Raw genomic sequence first — 19,231 nt, 5'->3', positions numbered from 1 at the left:
GGCGATATAAAAAGTGTAAGTGTTCCGTGGCCGAAAAGGGAAACTCTCACGTAGGGCAAAACGAAATATTTTATCATCTATCCCCTGAAAGGAATATGTGGTGCGGTAACCTACCAGTACCATACCTGTAGGCCTGATATTCGATCGCGGGAGTCGGGACCGTCTGAAATAATTTAAAAACAGTGTTTCATGATTTTAGACGTCACAATCACTATCTTGATACATTGTAACCATGTTTCCCATGTGGCGAAACATCACTGTCCAGCGGCTGAATGCTTGATTGAAACAAGATGGAATTTTATAATTTTGCACATCCTCAAACGTGTCGTTGGAAGTGAAGTTTCAGTAAACAGAAAGGTTGGTGATGAGACAATTTCAAATAACTAGGAAATGCAATATTTCTTTGTTGAGCATAGGAGCATCCCGACATGTTTTATCTGCACAGTTAAAGTTGCAGTGCACAAGGAATACAATTTAAACGAGTTGCTAAGCTTCTATTGTAAAAAACCTGATGCGGCCCGGATTCATCCAGACTCTGCCCCAGCGGCCCCCCAAGTAAATTGAGTTTGAGACCCCTGCTCCAGTCTATACCGAATTGAATATGTGTATAGTGTATATATTTTTTCGTATACCATTGTTTGTTTTCTGGTTGACAAAACAATAAATCTCTCTCTCTCTCTTCTAGCCTATAAGTCAACAGTCTAACTTCGCTAACGTTACTCCAATTTCGTCTGTAGGTGTAGACTGTATTTGTATTCGTCTATAACATGAGCAAAATAAGCCACTTACACAAATAAAAATGCTTTCTAGAGAATATTTATGTATTTTTCTCAACATTTTAACCCTAAAAATATCAAAATCACATTTCTATAAACCTAAAACACCGCCGTAGAAAATGCGAAAAGACAGACAGCTCACCAGGACTCTCTGTAGTCTGCTAGACGAGTTGTCCTTGTAGTCGAGTTGCTGTGCAGAATCCGGTCGCCGGATTGAAATCCGGCCGGATTTCATGATTTTTTTTTTTCGCTACCGGATTGAATCCGGATTCCAAAATCGGACACTGCGCCGGATTTATCCGGATTTTGAAAGAAATCGATTTAATTTGTATATGTTTTTCAATTTTGACTGAAGATATAAACTTTCAGTCTATCCGTCCTACTCTTTGCCGTCACCACACGTTTCTAATTTTGGGCATTGCAGGAAGGCTTCGCTAGTTTGCTACCCTTGAGTGGCGAAGGATTCGTCATGGTTTGCTATATCTCGAAGCAAAGGAACAAGCTTCGGTCTTGTGTTTTGGTATAATTTTTGAAGGATTTTATTATCATGAACAACTAAAGAGTCCGTTCGGTTAGGAATTTACCAGTTGTTGTTTTCAAATTCATTTCGGAATTCAAATATGTGAGTATTATTTGAATGATTGTTTTGAGAATCCTTTTCGAATTCAGCACTTTTTAGCTTTTGCACTTGCTGAATTTTGAACTTGTAGTTTCAGAGTTTATTCTGTAAGTTGTTCTTGAAGGTGGGTACCGTTAGTCCTTTTGGATTTGTGTTAAGGTGGTGAGTATTAAATGTCATGCCTGATTTGACTTAGTAGTGTAGAATTGTCCACTATCTGACTATGCACTACCCGACTACAGTTCATTTGGGATAATCCAAATTGATCAATCAACAGCAAATCCACAATGTCAGAATATACAGCTGTACAGACAGACAGATGCAAGCCATAATTTGCTTTATTTAATTTTACATATTTCATGATTTAACTGAAAATGCTGAAATGTGGTCTACTCTATATCATGTAGGTACACAAATAATGAACCTTAATATTCTTGTAATCAGTTTTGGTAGCATGGGTAATAGCATATTACAGTATTATCAGAGCAATGATAGAGATATGTTGGTTTCCATATTGCGAGTGATTTCCAATCGTATCACAGACAACGCGACTGGAGTCTGATAGCGTTTTAGGAATATTTTATATATTATTGCATTACTATTTGTTACTCCCCAGAATACTTCTTACCTTCCATGTAACTAAATATGGCAGGTTAACATGATTTAATCGTTATAGAAGAAATATTACTTTCATCTGCACTACATTTCTTGACCATCAATCCCAGGATTGCTTTATATCAAGCCACAGAAGCATGTGTGTCGTTCCCGATATCACATTTTCACCTGATTTTCTTTGTTACACAGAGTTTAAACTTGATATTGTGCGTATAAATAGAATATGCAGAATGTTATGATTCACTGAGGAATTTGCTGAGGTTTGTAAATCTTTACCCGAAATAAAGGAATTTTTCGGAATATTTTTCCAAGGAATCCGGATTCGGATGAATTCTGAAATAACAGAAATATTTTCGGACGGATTCGGATTCTGTTTTTAGCGAATCCGCACACCATTAGCACTCATAGCCTCATCCTACAGTCCTAGAAAAGCACTCTGTAAAGTTTACTGCCAGAGAGACAATAGTTCACTAGACGTCGTTGTTTTCACCTCACCTGTACCGGTATGGTATACATGGGATTTGCTGTATACTACATATGTTATCAACGACCAGCTGTCGAGTGGCATTATAAACATCAAAGACAGCAACCTATAGAGTAGACCGTAGACCTTTGACGCCCGAAAAATTCTTCCTATGCTTTAGCACAGCGTTCCCAACCTTTTTTGGTCGCGGAATATTTCCTCACCGGCGAAAACCATTGCGGAATCAATGTGCGTTTATTGCAACCGTACTCTGTGTGAAAAAGCAATAAAACCAAACACAACAGAATTTTAACAAATTTCAAAATCGGCAATTCGCCGCAATTACGCGTTCGGTAAATGAGCCGAATTTTTTAGTGAATAATGGTATTTTCTGTCGCACAATATTCAATCCATGACAACGACGAGAATTTAAAATGTCCTTCTATTTTAATTCAATTTTGTTCATGTTAACTCGCGGTTGCGTCGACTCACGTACGACAAGATGAAAGCATTACTTCTTTAAAATTGCACGTCAATCTGCGACTATAATAATGTGAGAATATATTGCCCGATTTTATTTAGTTTGGATACATATTTTTTGCGATCTTGCGAATTTGTTATCGCCGTTAGAAAAATCCTACTATCTGCTATAAATTTCCAGAAAGTACAACTTGATTTAGCACTTAATAAAAATATATTTAAAGTATATCAGTGAATCAAATATTCATCGCGTTGCTTTATTATTAATTTAATTGCGATCATTTTAATCTGCGGGTGTAGAAACTCAGAAAATATCATGACAATGCGTGGACACAAAAATGCGTGGTAAAGTGCCTGATTATATTTTGTTTTGATTCGTATTTTTGTGAATTCGACAAATCTGAGCTGTTCGTACAACACTGGTACGTTACTACGGTAGCACCCGAAATTTTGCGATTCGTAACGTCTAAAAGGGCGTATTTAATCGGTCGCCGTCCATCATAAGACAAAACTTGAGTTGTGCTCCGTTTTATTTTTAGTATTGCCGCTTTTCAATTTAGAAAATTTGGGTTGCCACCATCGACACTTAGCATCAAAAAAAAATTTATTCCTCGTTGTTCGAACTCGCGAAACACCATTTAGGTATCTATCGAATCGTGTGCATAATCGTGTTTTCGTCGGAAATCCGCAAGTGAGTCGTGAAATCCGATCGTTCAATTAAGCGACGCGCAAGTGGCCCGTCGCGTCACCTGTTACCAAATTTTCAAATGGCAAATTTTTATTTTAATAGTTGAATTTTCGACCATATGACCTGCTCTACTCAGTAACCAGTTTTATTGACTTGATTAATGTTATGTGAATGGACTTGCTTTTTATGTTTTATGTAAATTCTAACGTAAATCATAACTTGCTGATAGTTGAGTTTCGCAAAAGCGTTTGCGGCACGCAGTGAATTTCTGGCTGGTTGCGGACTCATTCAAGCGCTCCACGGACTCATTTAAGAGCGCGGACTCGGGTTGGGAAACACTGCTTCAGCATTAACAACTTTCAAACAAACCATCGGAGCGTGACGGCTGCTGCCAGACACTATTTTTACCTTACTTTGAGGGGACGCGGCAATTTTGCTTTTCATTCGCGAGTTTGAGCTATAGTGGTGTTTGCTTCGTTGAGTGCCAATGTTGCACCGAGAGTGTACTGGATCAGGTATGTTGTAATATTCTCTTTAAAGGTTTAAAGTAAGGTATCATACTATGTTGGCTATATTAGACAGGATGTCCGCGTACCAGTACCTGGCAGCACTGAAGTCCGGTACGGTACCAGTGCAGGCCATACAGTTTTTCAAGTTGTGTTAGTCTGTCTACCGGTACCGTACCACTGCTTACTACCGCGTTTCACTGAAAATAAGACATAGTCTGAATTATGAGAAATATTGTAATATAAGCCATCCACTTAACATGAGACCTAGTCCATACTCCATTGCCTAAATTAGAAGAGATTGTAACTTAGGTCATTAGGTGGCAAATTCGTGGAGCAAAATCACAGACTGAAAGACGTCTGTTTTGCTGTTGCTGACTTTACTACACAAGGTGAATATAAATTGTAATCGGAAACCTCACGAAATAGAGTATGACAAACCTTTCAAATATAGCATTGGGCCAAAAGACTTCAGTGTTGAAATAACAAAACATGTTGATTTCAAACATCCATATATTATAGTTTAAATTTCAATATGTACATTAATGGCAAGGTGAAATGACACAAAGTTTCTTAAATACCGATATGACATTGCTGTTTAACATATATAATGTTCATTGCCTTTTTTGATTTTATATAATGTCTATATAATATTCACATCCAAAACATGAACTATGATGAAGTTTAAATCTGACGGTGAAATAGGAAAACAGCCTCAGTTAACTCATTGCCACCAACTAACAAATGTCAGCCGGGCCATTGCGTGTCATCAAAAATTCAGGAAAAAAACATATTTTAGCTTTATATAAGTCTAAAGGTGATTACATAAGTAATAGAAAATTTAGAATAAGCTACTTGAGGTACCGATATGTCATATTTGATAAAGCCAAATCAATTCATCACGACTGTAAAAGCTTTTATCACTTTCATTCCTAAAATCAGCACCATTTTCATACAATTCATGATTCGTTCGCTGTTCTGCATAGGTTTTATATTCAAAAATTTGCATTGCACCTGATTTATCATGTATGTTTTTCTCAAAATAATTCAAATGGTTATGATACGCTCACAAAAAGAGCATATATTTAGAACCTACTCATGTTGGGAATTATAAATGAAGCAAAAATATTATTGTGTTCAAATTTGAATAAAGAAACTGTTTCTTCTTTCTGTCGCATCCAAAGCCAGTGTAATAAAACCAGATCCCAATTTATTGTAAACTCGAGACATAACTTTCTTCAAAAATTTATGTGGAGGCTGTGCGTCTACCTTAAATTTCAAATGCCATTCACATATCAATTTCTTGCATATCACCATTATTGCAATTTATATAAATCAACTTCTGTAAATTGGTATTTTTAATAAAAATAAAAAATATTACAATTATTGTGAGTGTTCTGGGGGCGTGAGTTTGACATCCTCTGGTCTGGCATGTCGAGAATGCATCCAAATGCTATCCAGGCTTCAACCCCAATCATCTAGTCAACAAATTCCACATGCAGGAGGGCATTTCTGCAGAGTCCCAAACACTTTGGGGCTCATTTCTTATCCTAATTTTCAATTGTAACTTTCTTATTAAGACATGATTGGTACTTTCAAGGGTGAAATTTCCTTTTCCTGATAGCTGCTTCCTCCCTCCATATAATTACATTCTTTTGCAGTTTATTACCCTTACTTTGCAAAGTAATTCATTTCACAGCTCTTAGGTATGTAATCCTTCTCCTCTGGTAGGTTTACTTCCCAAATATCAGGCAAATCGTGCTCGGTGTACTCCAGTGCAATGAGAAAATCCATTGCCTACGCATCCAGTCTGCCAGTACCATCACTTTTGAAGTATCTCCGTCTGATTTGTGTGAAAGTATACTTTGTAACAAAGCAGCTCAAATGTATAACATATATACAAGCTAGTCTGTATTCAATCTATGATGAGAAAAATACTGTTGAAAAAACGCTAACACACAGCGAGCTATTCAAACAAGTCAAAGCAAGTATAAAACTGACGCACCGTTCTCGGCAACGAGCGTACCCTCAAATAGCACAAAAAACGTAGCTGACAGCATCGGCCATCGGTCAAAGGTTATGAAAGTTGGTAATTGAAAAATTTTCGGGGCTATTTTAAAGAGTGCTTTTGCAAGTTGGCGCCTGTAAAATGGGGTGTGTGTTTCAAACCATGATTATGATTTATCGCATACAACAATCTGTTTTTTAAAAGTACCGATAAAGAATTTTAGCCTAGTCTATCACAGCTATTTCTACACTAATTTTTTATTACTGCAATTAAATTAAAACTCCTAGGAAGGCAGAGTAATCATTGAATTATCTGATTTGTATTTGAGTTGCTGAAACACAACTAAAAACTAACGAATAGAGTTCAAAAACGAGGTAATGTTTACGACCAATCTTGGAAATCTGTCTGAGTGAGAAAAGTGTCTGAGCGGATGCGGAAAGGAAGCATTGTTACGTCACTTTTTGCATCTGGCTGATTGGCCAATGTCACAAAGTAAACAAGGAAGTCGATGCTCGAGGAAAAGTCCATTGCTGTGTATGGAATGGATGTTTCCCCAAACATCGACTTCCTTGTTTACTTCCGTAAAATTTGCCAATCAGCAAGATGTAAAGAGCGACGTAACAAAAGACATTTTAGCAGCCATTTTTAGAATGGCAGGGCAATAGGTCACTGGGCAGCGAATTTCAATGTCGTTGTTGCCAACAGTACATTCCTCCTGTTATTACGATCAGCTGTCGCGGGCCATTATAACACCATAGTTAGCAAACTACTTACCCATTTAACAAAGCTATATATAAAAGAGATTCTCTCTCATTTATGCGAGATCAATTGAAGGTTCTCTCGTTTCGACGACAGACTTTCAAATCTTTCGTGGCGTGTAATGCATTTCTCATGGCAGTATGGTATTTGACAGGAATTAATTATTCACGTCGATTTGTCGTGCATATTCGCCTGATCTTGATTCATTTCTTATCAAGTACGAGACGGTGATAGATGCCAACTCACCATACCGCGCTAATTATGGCTGTTTTTCAATTTTGGTAAGGTACAGATGAATCATAAGACCAATGTATCAATCGAAAGCGAACGTTCGCGACCATAGAACATTACCTAAGGTGGCGTAACGATATGGAGACGATATGTTAGTCGTTGGGAGACACCTAGGGCTCCATGAACGCCATTTTGTGCCAACTTTGTCAAGAGGAGCAATGAGGTCTGATAGGAATTTTCTCCGTGTTGTTGTACCGAATCAAATAAGTCACTTGTTATAGAGACTTGGATGAAGCCAGAGGGTGGATATCGAACGTCAAGCTGTAATATATTTGAGTATATAACAAAATTAAGAGTAGGTATATTTGGCCACAAACACGATACACTGATTTAACACTGTATAAAGCCGCCGCGAAAATCGTACAATATCATTTGGTCTTCTCAAATAGGACCTATTTGATCCACAATTTTCTTCTTGGTTCATGTTTAGGAAATTCATATATGTGAATTCTGCAAACAATATATGTGAATTCTGCAGTAACCCCCAACTACATTGGTTCCAAGCATTGGAATATGATTAACCCCTCACATATAGCAGTATGGCGTACCATGCTAAGAGTTTGGAATACGCTCACCACCACACCTCTGATTACCCTGCATGTTCGATAGGATTCCCGTGCGGAATATTTGCGAGAGGATTGCTGAACTCTTCGCCGCCGTATGGTGGTTCACGCAACTGCTGGTCGGCTGCGGCTTTCTCCACAATAAAGTTCATACATCTTGAACAGAAACTGAACAAAGCGAGACTGATTTGCTTCGTACAAACTTGCCTACGATTTTTCTGTCAAGTCTTTTAACAAAGACAACACGTTTTCCAGATAATGCGTCCAATAATTCATTATCGGCTATGTCATTGGCTCATCGCTAGTTACGACTCTGATATTTTGGTCACTGCATACAAATAATTTGGTGTCCACTAAAATGTTGATTGTATTATCGCCGATATCATTGCATGCCAACAATAGTTTAACTTGCTTTTCGTTTAAATATTCAATTTTTCCCAGGATCAACCACAAGAACTGATTTTAATGTTTCAGTAAATTCCTATGAAAAGCTATAGGATTGTTCGTTCTCATCTTGCTATGAGTAGCCCGTACAACAACGAAGGTCGATATGGCGTCATTTTTGACTTAATGTGTCGATTTTTAATTTACCTTGAGCATTAGAACAACTATTAACTCCCTCTTCTTTACTCAGAAAAAGTTGGCGATTTCTCGCAATCCAATTTATAACATGAAACAGTTTTATCCGTGATAAATAGTCACGTCAAAATGAAAATGTGTACTAGATTATATATCAGCAATATACAGGATGGCATAAAGTTGCGCACCATGATAAACTCGCAATTTATTATGACACCTATATAGATCAACAGGTGACCCATGCTGATATTAGAATGTTATCATCTTTTCTAGAACCAACCACAAGAACCGTTGATGAATCAGAGAAAACTGTTTATCAGGAATCAAGGTCGAATGATCACAAGGTTTTCGTATTTCTGGAATTTTGTTATTTACCTTGGTGCGCGACTTCATGGTCACAGATAGATCGGTTATAAAGAAACGATCTCATCCTATTAATGTATAGTTATATCCATTTCAATCCACAAAAAAGGAGATAGCCTGTATCATGGTTTTATGCTCAAAGACGTCCGCACCGCGCGAGAACGAGTTATAGGACGAGGTGAAGTTCATCATATTTGTAATTGTGATACCGTCTGACTAACTTAAGAATCTCAGTTTAAGTAAAGGTGGGGATATACCTATAACAAAGATAATATTCTAATGAGCCTGCCAAGTATCAGGATAGCATATTAGAAACCTAACACCTCCAAAAACAATAACATAATTTTTAAGAAAATTTGATATTTATTACCAATTAGCCAATTACAATTTTTGGGCACATTTTGACAATTTACACAGAAAAGCACATTGAAAATATGCAAGGAACAAAATGCGATTCATCCAATTAATAAATTACGTTGTTTTAATGTTTCTACTGAGTATAAGAGGATTTTGCACTCGACTCAGGGTAACCGTAAGCAAATTGAAAAGTGTAGACATATAACCGCTTTTATACGTTTTTTTAGTATATATTAGGAAAACACATTTTCGACTATGTGACGATTTGCTTCCCAATGATTTCCGAAAATTTTCAATATTTGATTTGAAGATTCTTAAATTAGTTTCATATATATTCAATGTGTATCCATTCTACATTTAATATCTTGGTTAAATGTATAAAAAGAGATGAGTTACAGCATGACAGACGACTCGTTTGCTATCCTGTCGTTCTCGATATTTTTATCCGGTATCTCAAACTCCCTTTTAACGTGAATCGATGTGATGCTATGTTGCCATTTCTACAAGATGAAAAAAAATATTAAACAAATATTTTATAAATTTTTGACTGTAATAAAGACAGTATCCGGAATAATGGTATGTGATCGCTAATGCGGGGATTTAATTTCGGGATTTGAAAGACTTCTATTGAATAAAATTCATTCAGATTTAGGTTCAGATATTCATTTTTCACATGCAATATTTTCAAGTTTCAACAGCAGATGGCATCAGATAAGAGATCAAAATATAAATTTACAAATTATGCTGTGAAAATTGAATGAAAATAGAAATACTGTAGTCGAATCTGACATAGTGAACTCAATCTCATAAATACGCGCACCTGTTTCAACGATCCAGGGGCTCTCCACATTGTTTTTATTGCAATGAACGGAATACTTGCAACCACAGAAACTGAAAGCATCCAACCAATTAGGTTCGCCCACCACGGATAGACGTAATTTCCCATTTTAAGAGGAGAATACTCAATGCAACAAGCAATGAATATGGCCTATGAAAAATATAAATCATTCATTAAACGAACAGTGAAGATTTACACAGGATTCTAAAAATAATACTGTTGGATTTTAATAAACATAGAGCTAGTCTGGCATAATTACAACAAAGCATATTATTTCCCAAAACATTTAGGAATATCAAGTTTTAACATTTATACCGATATGTTTATCAGAATATAGGAATAACCGATATTGTACCACTTAAGTTAAACATTTGCAAAATAAAATAAAATTACTGCAGTGTTTATATTTTGTACCACGGGACGCTTTCTTCCGGCATGCAAATTCCAGCGTAACCCACTGATACTCGGAGAACTCGAATCTTAAATAATAAATTCAATTGATTAGGGAAAATAAGAATATAGCAAGAAAAAAATGAGTAGGCTATAGAATTTATACCACAGAAAACATACCATACAAATTGTTGGTGTTACGAATTTGAGACAATACTTGAAAACGATCGGAGGTCTGTATCCAATCATCAATTCAACGTCATCGAAAAATCGATCTATTCCATATAACCAACCTATCGCGATGGTTTCGAAACACCCAACCCACAAGATACAAATTCCACTTGCACCGTAAAGATTCAGCAACTCGAAAATGTATATTCCACCCTGGATGATAGAAAATCATCATAATGAGTTTTTTGGAAAGTTAATTATGGGAATTATTTTCCTTTTTAGAAAAAAAAATCATTACAATTTAGTTTAAAATAATAGATTATTCGATCATTCTATTCATTCAAAACTACTCATAGGTTAAATAATACTATAATTAGATGATAAAAAATAAGCTACCAAATGCATTTGTTTTGAGTTTGGCTTGGGAGTAATGTAACGGGATATACGCCTCTTAAAAACGATAAAAAAAGACGATATAATCCCATTGATAACATAGCGTGAAGTAGACAGGCCACAGAAAATATTTACAACATATAACAATGTTCATTATTCGGTACTCCCGTATAGTATGTGTACCAGGTTAGGGTTGGACACAATGTTGTTACAATTTTCCTCATTTTAGTTCTATTATGGGTTCGGGGACTGTCTGTATTAGCCAAGTGAATATACCTCCTGCCCGTAGGCTTCAGCCCCCTCGCACAACTTGGCGTGAAGTAAGCGAACAAAATTAGGTACCTCCATATTGGTACACATACTTCTGAAGCGCCCCCTCATTCATTGCATCAGAAAGTTGTTTTAAGTTGTTGTTTCGGAATAAATCTTAATGCAACTGTTTGTCCAAGAGAACAATACCCATTCAAAATTTCAGTTTAAACAATATTTTCAGAAAGCAAAGGTGTATAAGCTAAAAATAATAAGTTCGCTCTACAATACGAATGAGTTGAGTTCAATAATGACGATATATAGCTTGAGAAATTAATTTCGAATATCGCTTTCATAAAAAAAAAAAGAGTAATGCTTGCTACCTCACATTAATAATGTTACACAATACAAAGAAAAATAATATACATCTCACATCAAATAGCTGTGGTAAACCGACTATCAAGAGCACGGAGCACAAACCCGCCCGCCAGAAGTGTGTTCCCTTATGCCCGAAGTATTTTGGAAAATAATCTGCCAGAGCTGTGATACATCCCTCAATGATTCCATACTAAATATGAAACAAAATATTTATTGTATTGATATTCATTACCTGAAATAGAACAGATACAATTAAATTGTTATATTTTGTTTAAAAATATGCATAAAGCCATAGAGAGTCTTCAATAGACATAAAGAAGGTTAAACTATTTGTTCAATGCAAATAGTAATAATATTGAATTTATGATTAATATCAATGCTACTAAAATTGAAATGACTATAAAAAATTTAAAATATTTTGAGAAATACTCACAGATCCATCTATAGCTAGTCCAAGCAATGCAAGGAAAAATATTGCAGACCAGATTTGAGAACCCGGCAACAAGGCGAGTTCGGCTGGGAAGACTTGGAATACAAGTCCTGGACCTTAGAATGGTAATTTGATTGTTAAGTCTCATATTTTGTGTACTGGGAGACTATTATCAGAAATATTAAAGTATCAATAGGCTACCGTCGTACTGTGTGTAACTTTGCTACCTGATTTAGGTAATAAACACGGATATCCCATTGAAACATCCGATTCGTATCGTGTGACAAAGTGATAACCAATGACACATGACAGTCAAGTAGGTTATCAGATAAAATATTATGTTTTACCATAGATGCTAATTTACTTCAACCTACCCCCTTCAACAACGTCTCTGATATGTTTGCCTTGTACTTTTGCCATGTGGCCCAGAAAACTGAATACCACAAATCCAAATGTTAACGAGCTCCCGCAGCATGTGCCGATAAAGAAATATGCGCTCCTGGCGACAAAATATCAATGCTTAGTACAAGTAGGAATTATTGTAAAAATGTACTATTCCGGCAGTGCCATAAAAAGTATGGGAAGGAGAGCAATTATAATAATGGGTTGTTCGCGTTTCGGCACAAAAGAATGAAACACCTTATGACAGGCTGTATCAGTAGTCATGCTGCGACAGAATTTGGTTTTCTGTGTAAGCCGGACTTGTTGTGATCGAATAATCAGTTATCTTTATTGCATCGGAGATATCATCAAATGAATAAAATCACAAACAACAGTCATCTGTTTTCGATATGTACGTTTTAACAGAAAGAACAGTTAGTTACATACTTGTAGCAGTCAAAGTTTGGTTTGTTATAGCTGCCAAATCCAACTAGACATCCAAAGCACAACCCAAGGGAATACATAACTTGACTTCCAGCATCCAACCATACCTACAAACATATTTATGTATTGTACATGTTTCAATATACGCAGCAGCTGCAATTAACATATCTTTATCGACATAGTATGCCAGCTTTTATATCCAATAGTCTGCAGCATTACTTCAATCGGCAATCTGCCAATGTGTTGACCTCCGTTTGAGGTCTCTGGCCAACGCTTTATGTCAATCATTAATTCTGAAGTGAATTGCTATTGCGCAAAACTTATTCCCCGAGGAACATATGTTTAGCTCAAGCTTAATACCAAAAATAAACTAAACAAATTATGTTTGGTGGTTCAACGTCGCAATGCAATATAGGTCAAGTTTGCAAATAATTCACATCAAATTTTGGAACTATATTTTCAAGGACATGTAACTAAGGATGACTATATTCATTTTATGCTCTATCTCAGTGGTTCCCAACCCTTTTTTCAAGCGACCCGAATTTTTTAAATAATAATTTTGTTGAGTCCCGTGACCCAAGAATATGCTGAAATACAAACGCCATGTAGTACTAAAGGCTGAAAAATTGAATTACCAATATTTAACAATCATTTTACATTTATTTTCCCATAAACCAATTCAAAGTGATAAGGCTGCACTTGTCATCAGCGAGTCATCACACAGAATGGTTGCTACGCTTTGATCTACACATCTAAAATTGAGCAACACTTCCATAACAAATATATAATAAACAACAAAATTTACTAAAACATAAAATCACTGAGTTTTTGTTGAGAAGCAAGCGACCCAAGAAGATTTTCAGGCGACCTAGTTATGCGTCGCGACCCACAGGCTGGGAAACACCGCTCTATCTAATGGTTTCATAATCGCTGAAGTCGTACTTCAAAATCTTAATTAAGAGCGTGGCACAAATCGAATCGCATTGCTTATGACATACGATTTAAAGCACTGATTTCACAGTGTTTAATTAAACTTATGGAAGCACGTACTTAGTAACGAAAACGGATATACTTCCCCTATATGTATATCGTATATATATACGATTACTTCAGAAGTACCACTTTTAGTAATGCGTCGTTATGGTACCTCTGGATCAGCTAGTCGTGTTGCATTTGGGGTGATATAGAAAAGAATCCCGTTTACAGCACCGTCCAAAGTTAGTCCTCTGATTAGTAATGCAATCATCAATATGTATGGTACCAATACGGTGATATATGCAACCTGTAATACATTACGAAATGTTACACGCGTTAAGAAAATTTGGTTTCATAAACCAGCATTGCATTTACTTGATGTGCTTGAATTGTCTTACGCATTAAAAACGAATAATTGTATGCAGTGAGAAACCAACCTTTCCGGTAGTTCTGATCCCTTTTACAATACATAGATAATTCATCACCCAGGAGGCAATGAAACAGGCCAACATGGGCCAATTTGTAAACGTTCCCATGTCATGGATTCCATCACTTCGTTGCAAAACGTAATTGCTAAAAGAAAATACGGAATTACAAATCGTAGACATGTTTTAGTCTAGGTCTGCCCAACCTTTATAGTGTCGGGGGCCATTTTCACATAAGGAATTCATTGCGGGCCACAAACGTTTTTACCAAACTTAAATACCAGCCAAGTTCTGTTTTCATCAATACAAGTACCTAATAAAGCAACGTTTTTAAGATTTTCGAACGAATATATTGGATATCCCTCTTCACTTTTCCGTGTTTTATTTATACTCTATTGTTGTTGTTTCTATGTTGTTTAGTATTTTATGTTATAAGCCCAATTCCTTTCGTATATCTGCTGCTCTAATTCAGCATACATGTATCGCTGACGGTGACCGTACATTTGAACCCATGTACATTTGACCCCATGCGTATATCCACGGGTTCAATCTATATGCGGGTGCTAAAACCCATGGGTTAGGGTTAGTATGGGTTTAACTATCCGTGAAACAAAAAAAATTCCATAGGTGCAATAGCATACAGGTGAAATTGTCATGGGTTCAAATGTACGTGGGTTCAAATGTAATGGAACCATCGCTGACACGACAATCTTTCGCGACTCCTCGTCAAATGCGAAACATTTTGTGTCTGTGATTTATTTTAATTTATTATTATTACTATTTGTTGATAATGTTTCATGCATGACGAAATAAAATATCTGAATATGAAGGAATGCTATTAAGTCTATGTTATCAGACTTTTAGAAGGATACGCAGTTACTAAATTTCAGAATTTTTATTTAACGCTAAATAAGCATGAACACGCTAAAAAAATACAAACAGAAAAAAAAAACGAATCTCGGACCCAGTAGCAAATATATTGTTCACTTTTCATTTTACGGCGACGATAAGGTATATCAAAGGCGATACGGATAATAATAAGAATGAAATTCATTTGGACAACAGCTTTCGAGCTTGTCCAACAAATCGCGCAGTTCCGCAAGATATGAAAAACCGAAACGTCAATGTCCACCAGAGCGCAAGACTTGATATCTGCGTGATATGGCGAACCGATATTTGGATAAAAATGGCTGAAACAAACACAGCAAAATCACGGAGCATACCTTACTACCCTATATAAAATGTTTTTATCTGAATTGTCATTCATGGCTCATTGGAAAGTGGCGGTAGAATACACCACACTGAAATAGGCAAATCGTTCGTATCACTAATTGAAAGCGATGTATTGAAAAATTGTCATTTCAATCTGACTATGATAAAACGGAAATCCAGATATCGCTTTCCGAAAATCACGGCCGCAGAGAGACTTAAAAAGTAGCATTTCTCGTGCGTTTGAACAAGGAATAGTTTTTTTTATGGGAGGTGGTAATATTTGCTCAGGTTTGTGGGAGACATCGGGAAAAGTTTAGTATATTAAATTTTGAAAAGTGCCGTGTGGGCCAATCGGAACCCTTCAACGGGCCACCGGTTGGACGACCTTGTTCTAGTCAATAACATTTTAGCACTACATGTCATATTTTCTTGTTTTCGAGGCGGTTGTTCAATACGCGTTGCATGATTAAAATAATCTTTAGCAAAATATTGTAGACCCGAACCTTTGACAATGGTTGGCGCATAAAATGGTTGGAAGCTATCGGTTCAGAAAATGCAACTCAATAAGATCATTTTGCATTATTCTTATGGAAAACAAAAAAGATTTTCGTATGTACGGCCAGAAACCATGGTATCTCCACGTAAAATGGGCAAAATAAAAATGAAAATATATTTTACTTCCAAAATTCTGCCGTAGAAAGTGTTTCGTTGATTCGGGAAGCATTCATCGCGTGCAGCGATGAATTTGTGAATTCTTCAGTTGCATTTTCAATTGGCCCGATCAGCACAGATGAGTCTTTAAGTTCCGTAATGGGAACACAGTTTTCTGTGTTCCATTCGTTATCTTTATCAAAAATAAGTAATATTTATGTCGGCCTCTCAACAATTTGAAATCCATAAATTTCGTTGTTCCAGACTGATTTTTGCCAGGAACTTAACAGCAATTGGAAACTCGTTGATCAATTAATTCATTCAAGTCACATACATGTTACGACCCGCACAGAGTTATCAATGGCTGTAGTGTGCAGAAAAAGTGTGCTGTTATAACCTACAATTCAACGGGAAATAGTCCGACTGGGATGGAACGGAGTGACCGACCACACGTAGAAAACAATGAAACTCACAAAGCATAACGTCATTACTACATCAAGTAAAATTGAATCAATATATAAATAAGGAAAATCGTAATAAAATTATTTCTTAACCCTAATCTGGTACACATACTACGAGAGTACCTATTCATCACACTTGTTTAAGTTTAACGGAGTGATTTATAGTTTAGATCTAGTTTCAATTCCAAAGGGAGTGTTTTTCAAGGTGTTGACATATATTTACCGTAAATTTCCATTCGAGACTTGGCACAGAAAATTAACCACTAACACATGAAGAACTAATACGATGAAAGACGAGACGTTTGTATTTTCGATATAACGATTCAAAGCGGAAAGCCCGATATATTTCCAATGAACTCGAAAAAGACCGCCAATATTCATAAGAGATATTCTGGGGTAACAGCAAAACAGCAATCGTGAAACGTTCACCTGTTGCCATTACTCACTCATTACTTAACTGCAAAAAAACTACATAATTTAATATACTGTATAGTGGCTCACCGCATGTTGCCCAAGGTAACGGTTGTAACGTGAAAGATTTTGCCAAGTAGATGATGCACCAGCCAATAGATAACGCGAAGTAAATAAGGAAATAAGTTGACATTAACATCGCTGAATATCCAACCCCCTGAAGAAATTAAGGGCAATTTGTTACGTATAATATATCGTATGATACATGTTTTGGATTTTGAATCTGACTGTATTTGTACAAGCAAGTAAAGTACTTTTAACTCGATAGCAATGTTGTAAATAACTTGGAAGCAATATCCCCCAGGGAGAGTGGAATTCAAACTTCTAAATCAAAATACATTGAGTTCAATTTAACACAAGAGAGCAAAGTTTAAATATATGGACCCAAAGTCCAAAACAAAGTAGCATTAACCTATTTACAGTGCCGGAAGGCTGACATCCAGATCACTGAGATGTGATTAGGGAACCACAGCACGCAATTTATTATCTTGACGACGTCATCACACAAAAAGTCGAAGCGAAAAACGAATCCCATAGTTCCCAAATATATTTTTGAAATAAATGAAATTAGCCTTCTTAGCGACAACCACCAAGATTTAACCACTAAAATATTTTAAAGCAATTAATCCAGTAGTTGTAGAGAAAAGGGATTTTTGTACAACAACAACAAGATAACAAAACGATTCATAGTTCCACTTCATGTCCAATAGGATAACCCGCAGTTGATCCGAAACTGTCAGTACGAGTCAAATTCAAAAGCGTACTTTGGCGTGGAGGCTAGGAAATAAGATATATTTTATGGCTGAGAAATATTTTTATATGTTTGTTAGGGGAAATAATACCCATGTTAAAAATAATACTAAAAACGGTGTAATAATTTTACCCTCATTATTGGTAAAATGTCCCATCCGGCAATACAACCTCTCCTTGTATATTGTCCCATCGCCACCTCCATAAACAGTATGGGAACGCCACAAAAAGCCGCCACCAACAAGTATGGAATGAGAAATGCTCCTGAAAATAATAATAAGATACTAACAACAACATAATAACGAAACAATCGACCCATATATATATATATTTCGTGTCCAATAATCAAAAATTCTTCTCATTGCTGAAACCCTGAATTAGCCACGGCGCGGGTCGTAATCACGCCTGTTCTAAGAAAAATGCTTTCTTTTATAACTCGTTTTGTAATTTAAATATATAAATTTATAGAAACAATTAATCAGTATATTTAAAAGTATTACATAAAACGTAATCACAATATATCATAGGAGGAAAAATATAATTAATCACGATATAAATGTAAGCATATGCATTATTACCCGCCTCTCGGCTGTTATTTTTTTATTTTTTGTAAACCATCCACGCCCGTAATAGAAATTTTGCGAGCGTCCACGATGGCAAAATTGCGTTTGTTTCCATACAATTATATCATTTTACTCAAAAATGTCCTCACCGCCGCCATTTTTAAAGCAAAGGTAAGTGAATCTCCAAATATTTCCTAATCCAACATTGTATCCGATCACGTTGAATGCGAATTCGTATTTGTTGTTCCAAGTTATTCTAGAAGATACAGAGTCATATATAAGCACTTTATATATCTTCTTCAAGCATTTAAACAAGTAACTTTAGATAATTGAGATGCTCGATATGAGATAGACTGTTATAGCAACTTCTTAAATATCGCATGAAAGCAACGTTTAGACCAGACATGGACAAAGTACGGCCCGCGGGCCAAATCCGGCCCGCTGGGTACTTCAATCTGGCCGCCTGATGCTGCCACAACCAAACCGAATTTTGATTTTAGCTAAAAAATAGCTCATGAATTTGTTGAGATTGCGGTTAAATTTAGATTTGGCACGATGCATATTGTTTTCCACCTTTGCTTTTGCAACACTCTAAATATTGTTCAAAAAATGTTACTTTTTACGTCACACTTACATGGCCCCCAGTCTAGGTGGGCAAAATTTTTGGTCCATGGTTCAAAAACCTTGACCACACCTAGTTTAGACACTGTTGTACTGACCTTTTGGCTGGATTTTCGTTCGGCTTCTCAGTCCCTGCCATAGATCCAGAAGAATCACTGATCGGAACCTTAGCATCCATTTTCAATACGATAATTCGGAGAACTGTATTGGATTTCTTGTATGATACTAACACAGAAATACTTCACTGATTCACGTGACGCTAAAACAATTTCCTGAACATAATTTGACATGTAAAATCATAAACTGACTTGCTGTGCAAAAAATAGTAACAAATTTGAATAGAAGAATGAAATTGCAGACG

The 19,231-nt window shown here is 36.2% G+C and overlaps 1 protein-coding gene across 5 annotated transcripts; it reads right to left on the bottom strand.

The window, feature by feature from the left end:
• Nucleotides 1-9,061: 9,061 nt before the first annotated feature.
• On the bottom strand, nt 9,062-19,177 carry LOC120342714 (sodium- and chloride-dependent GABA transporter 2-like). 5 transcript variants are annotated; one of them, XR_005569534.2, is made up of 15 exons: nt 18,969-19,177; nt 18,399-18,505; nt 17,820-17,950; nt 16,967-17,093; nt 16,032-16,197; nt 14,154-14,289; nt 13,889-14,023; nt 12,745-12,848; nt 12,291-12,415; nt 11,920-12,032; nt 11,542-11,676; nt 10,476-10,679; nt 10,320-10,384; nt 9,888-10,055; nt 9,062-9,567 (listed from the first exon to the last, which is right to left on the bottom strand). XR_005569534.2 is itself a non-coding variant. In XM_039411672.2 (15 exons), exons 1-15 carry the CDS (start codon nt 19,046-19,048, stop codon nt 9,460-9,462), a joined length of 1,812 nt encoding a protein of 603 aa, XP_039267606.2. In that variant the 5' UTR covers nt 19,049-19,177; the 3' UTR covers nt 9,062-9,459. The 5 variants fall into 5 exon arrangements, 4 of the variants coding, with proteins under 4 accessions (XP_039267606.2, XP_039267607.2, XP_039267605.2 ...); XM_039411672.2 differs by having other exon boundaries at nt 10,299-10,384; nt 10,589-10,679; XM_039411673.2 differs by having other exon boundaries at nt 10,589-10,679.
• Nucleotides 19,178-19,231: the final 54 nt, after the last annotated feature.

This window comes from Styela clava, chromosome 3, assembly GCF_964204865.1.
Source record: "Styela clava chromosome 3, kaStyClav1.hap1.2, whole genome shotgun sequence".
Taxonomy (NCBI): Eukaryota; Metazoa; Chordata; class Ascidiacea; order Stolidobranchia; family Styelidae; genus Styela; species Styela clava.
The sequence above is the reverse complement of the archived record's forward strand: the minus strand, read 5'-3'. Positions and strand labels throughout refer to the sequence as shown.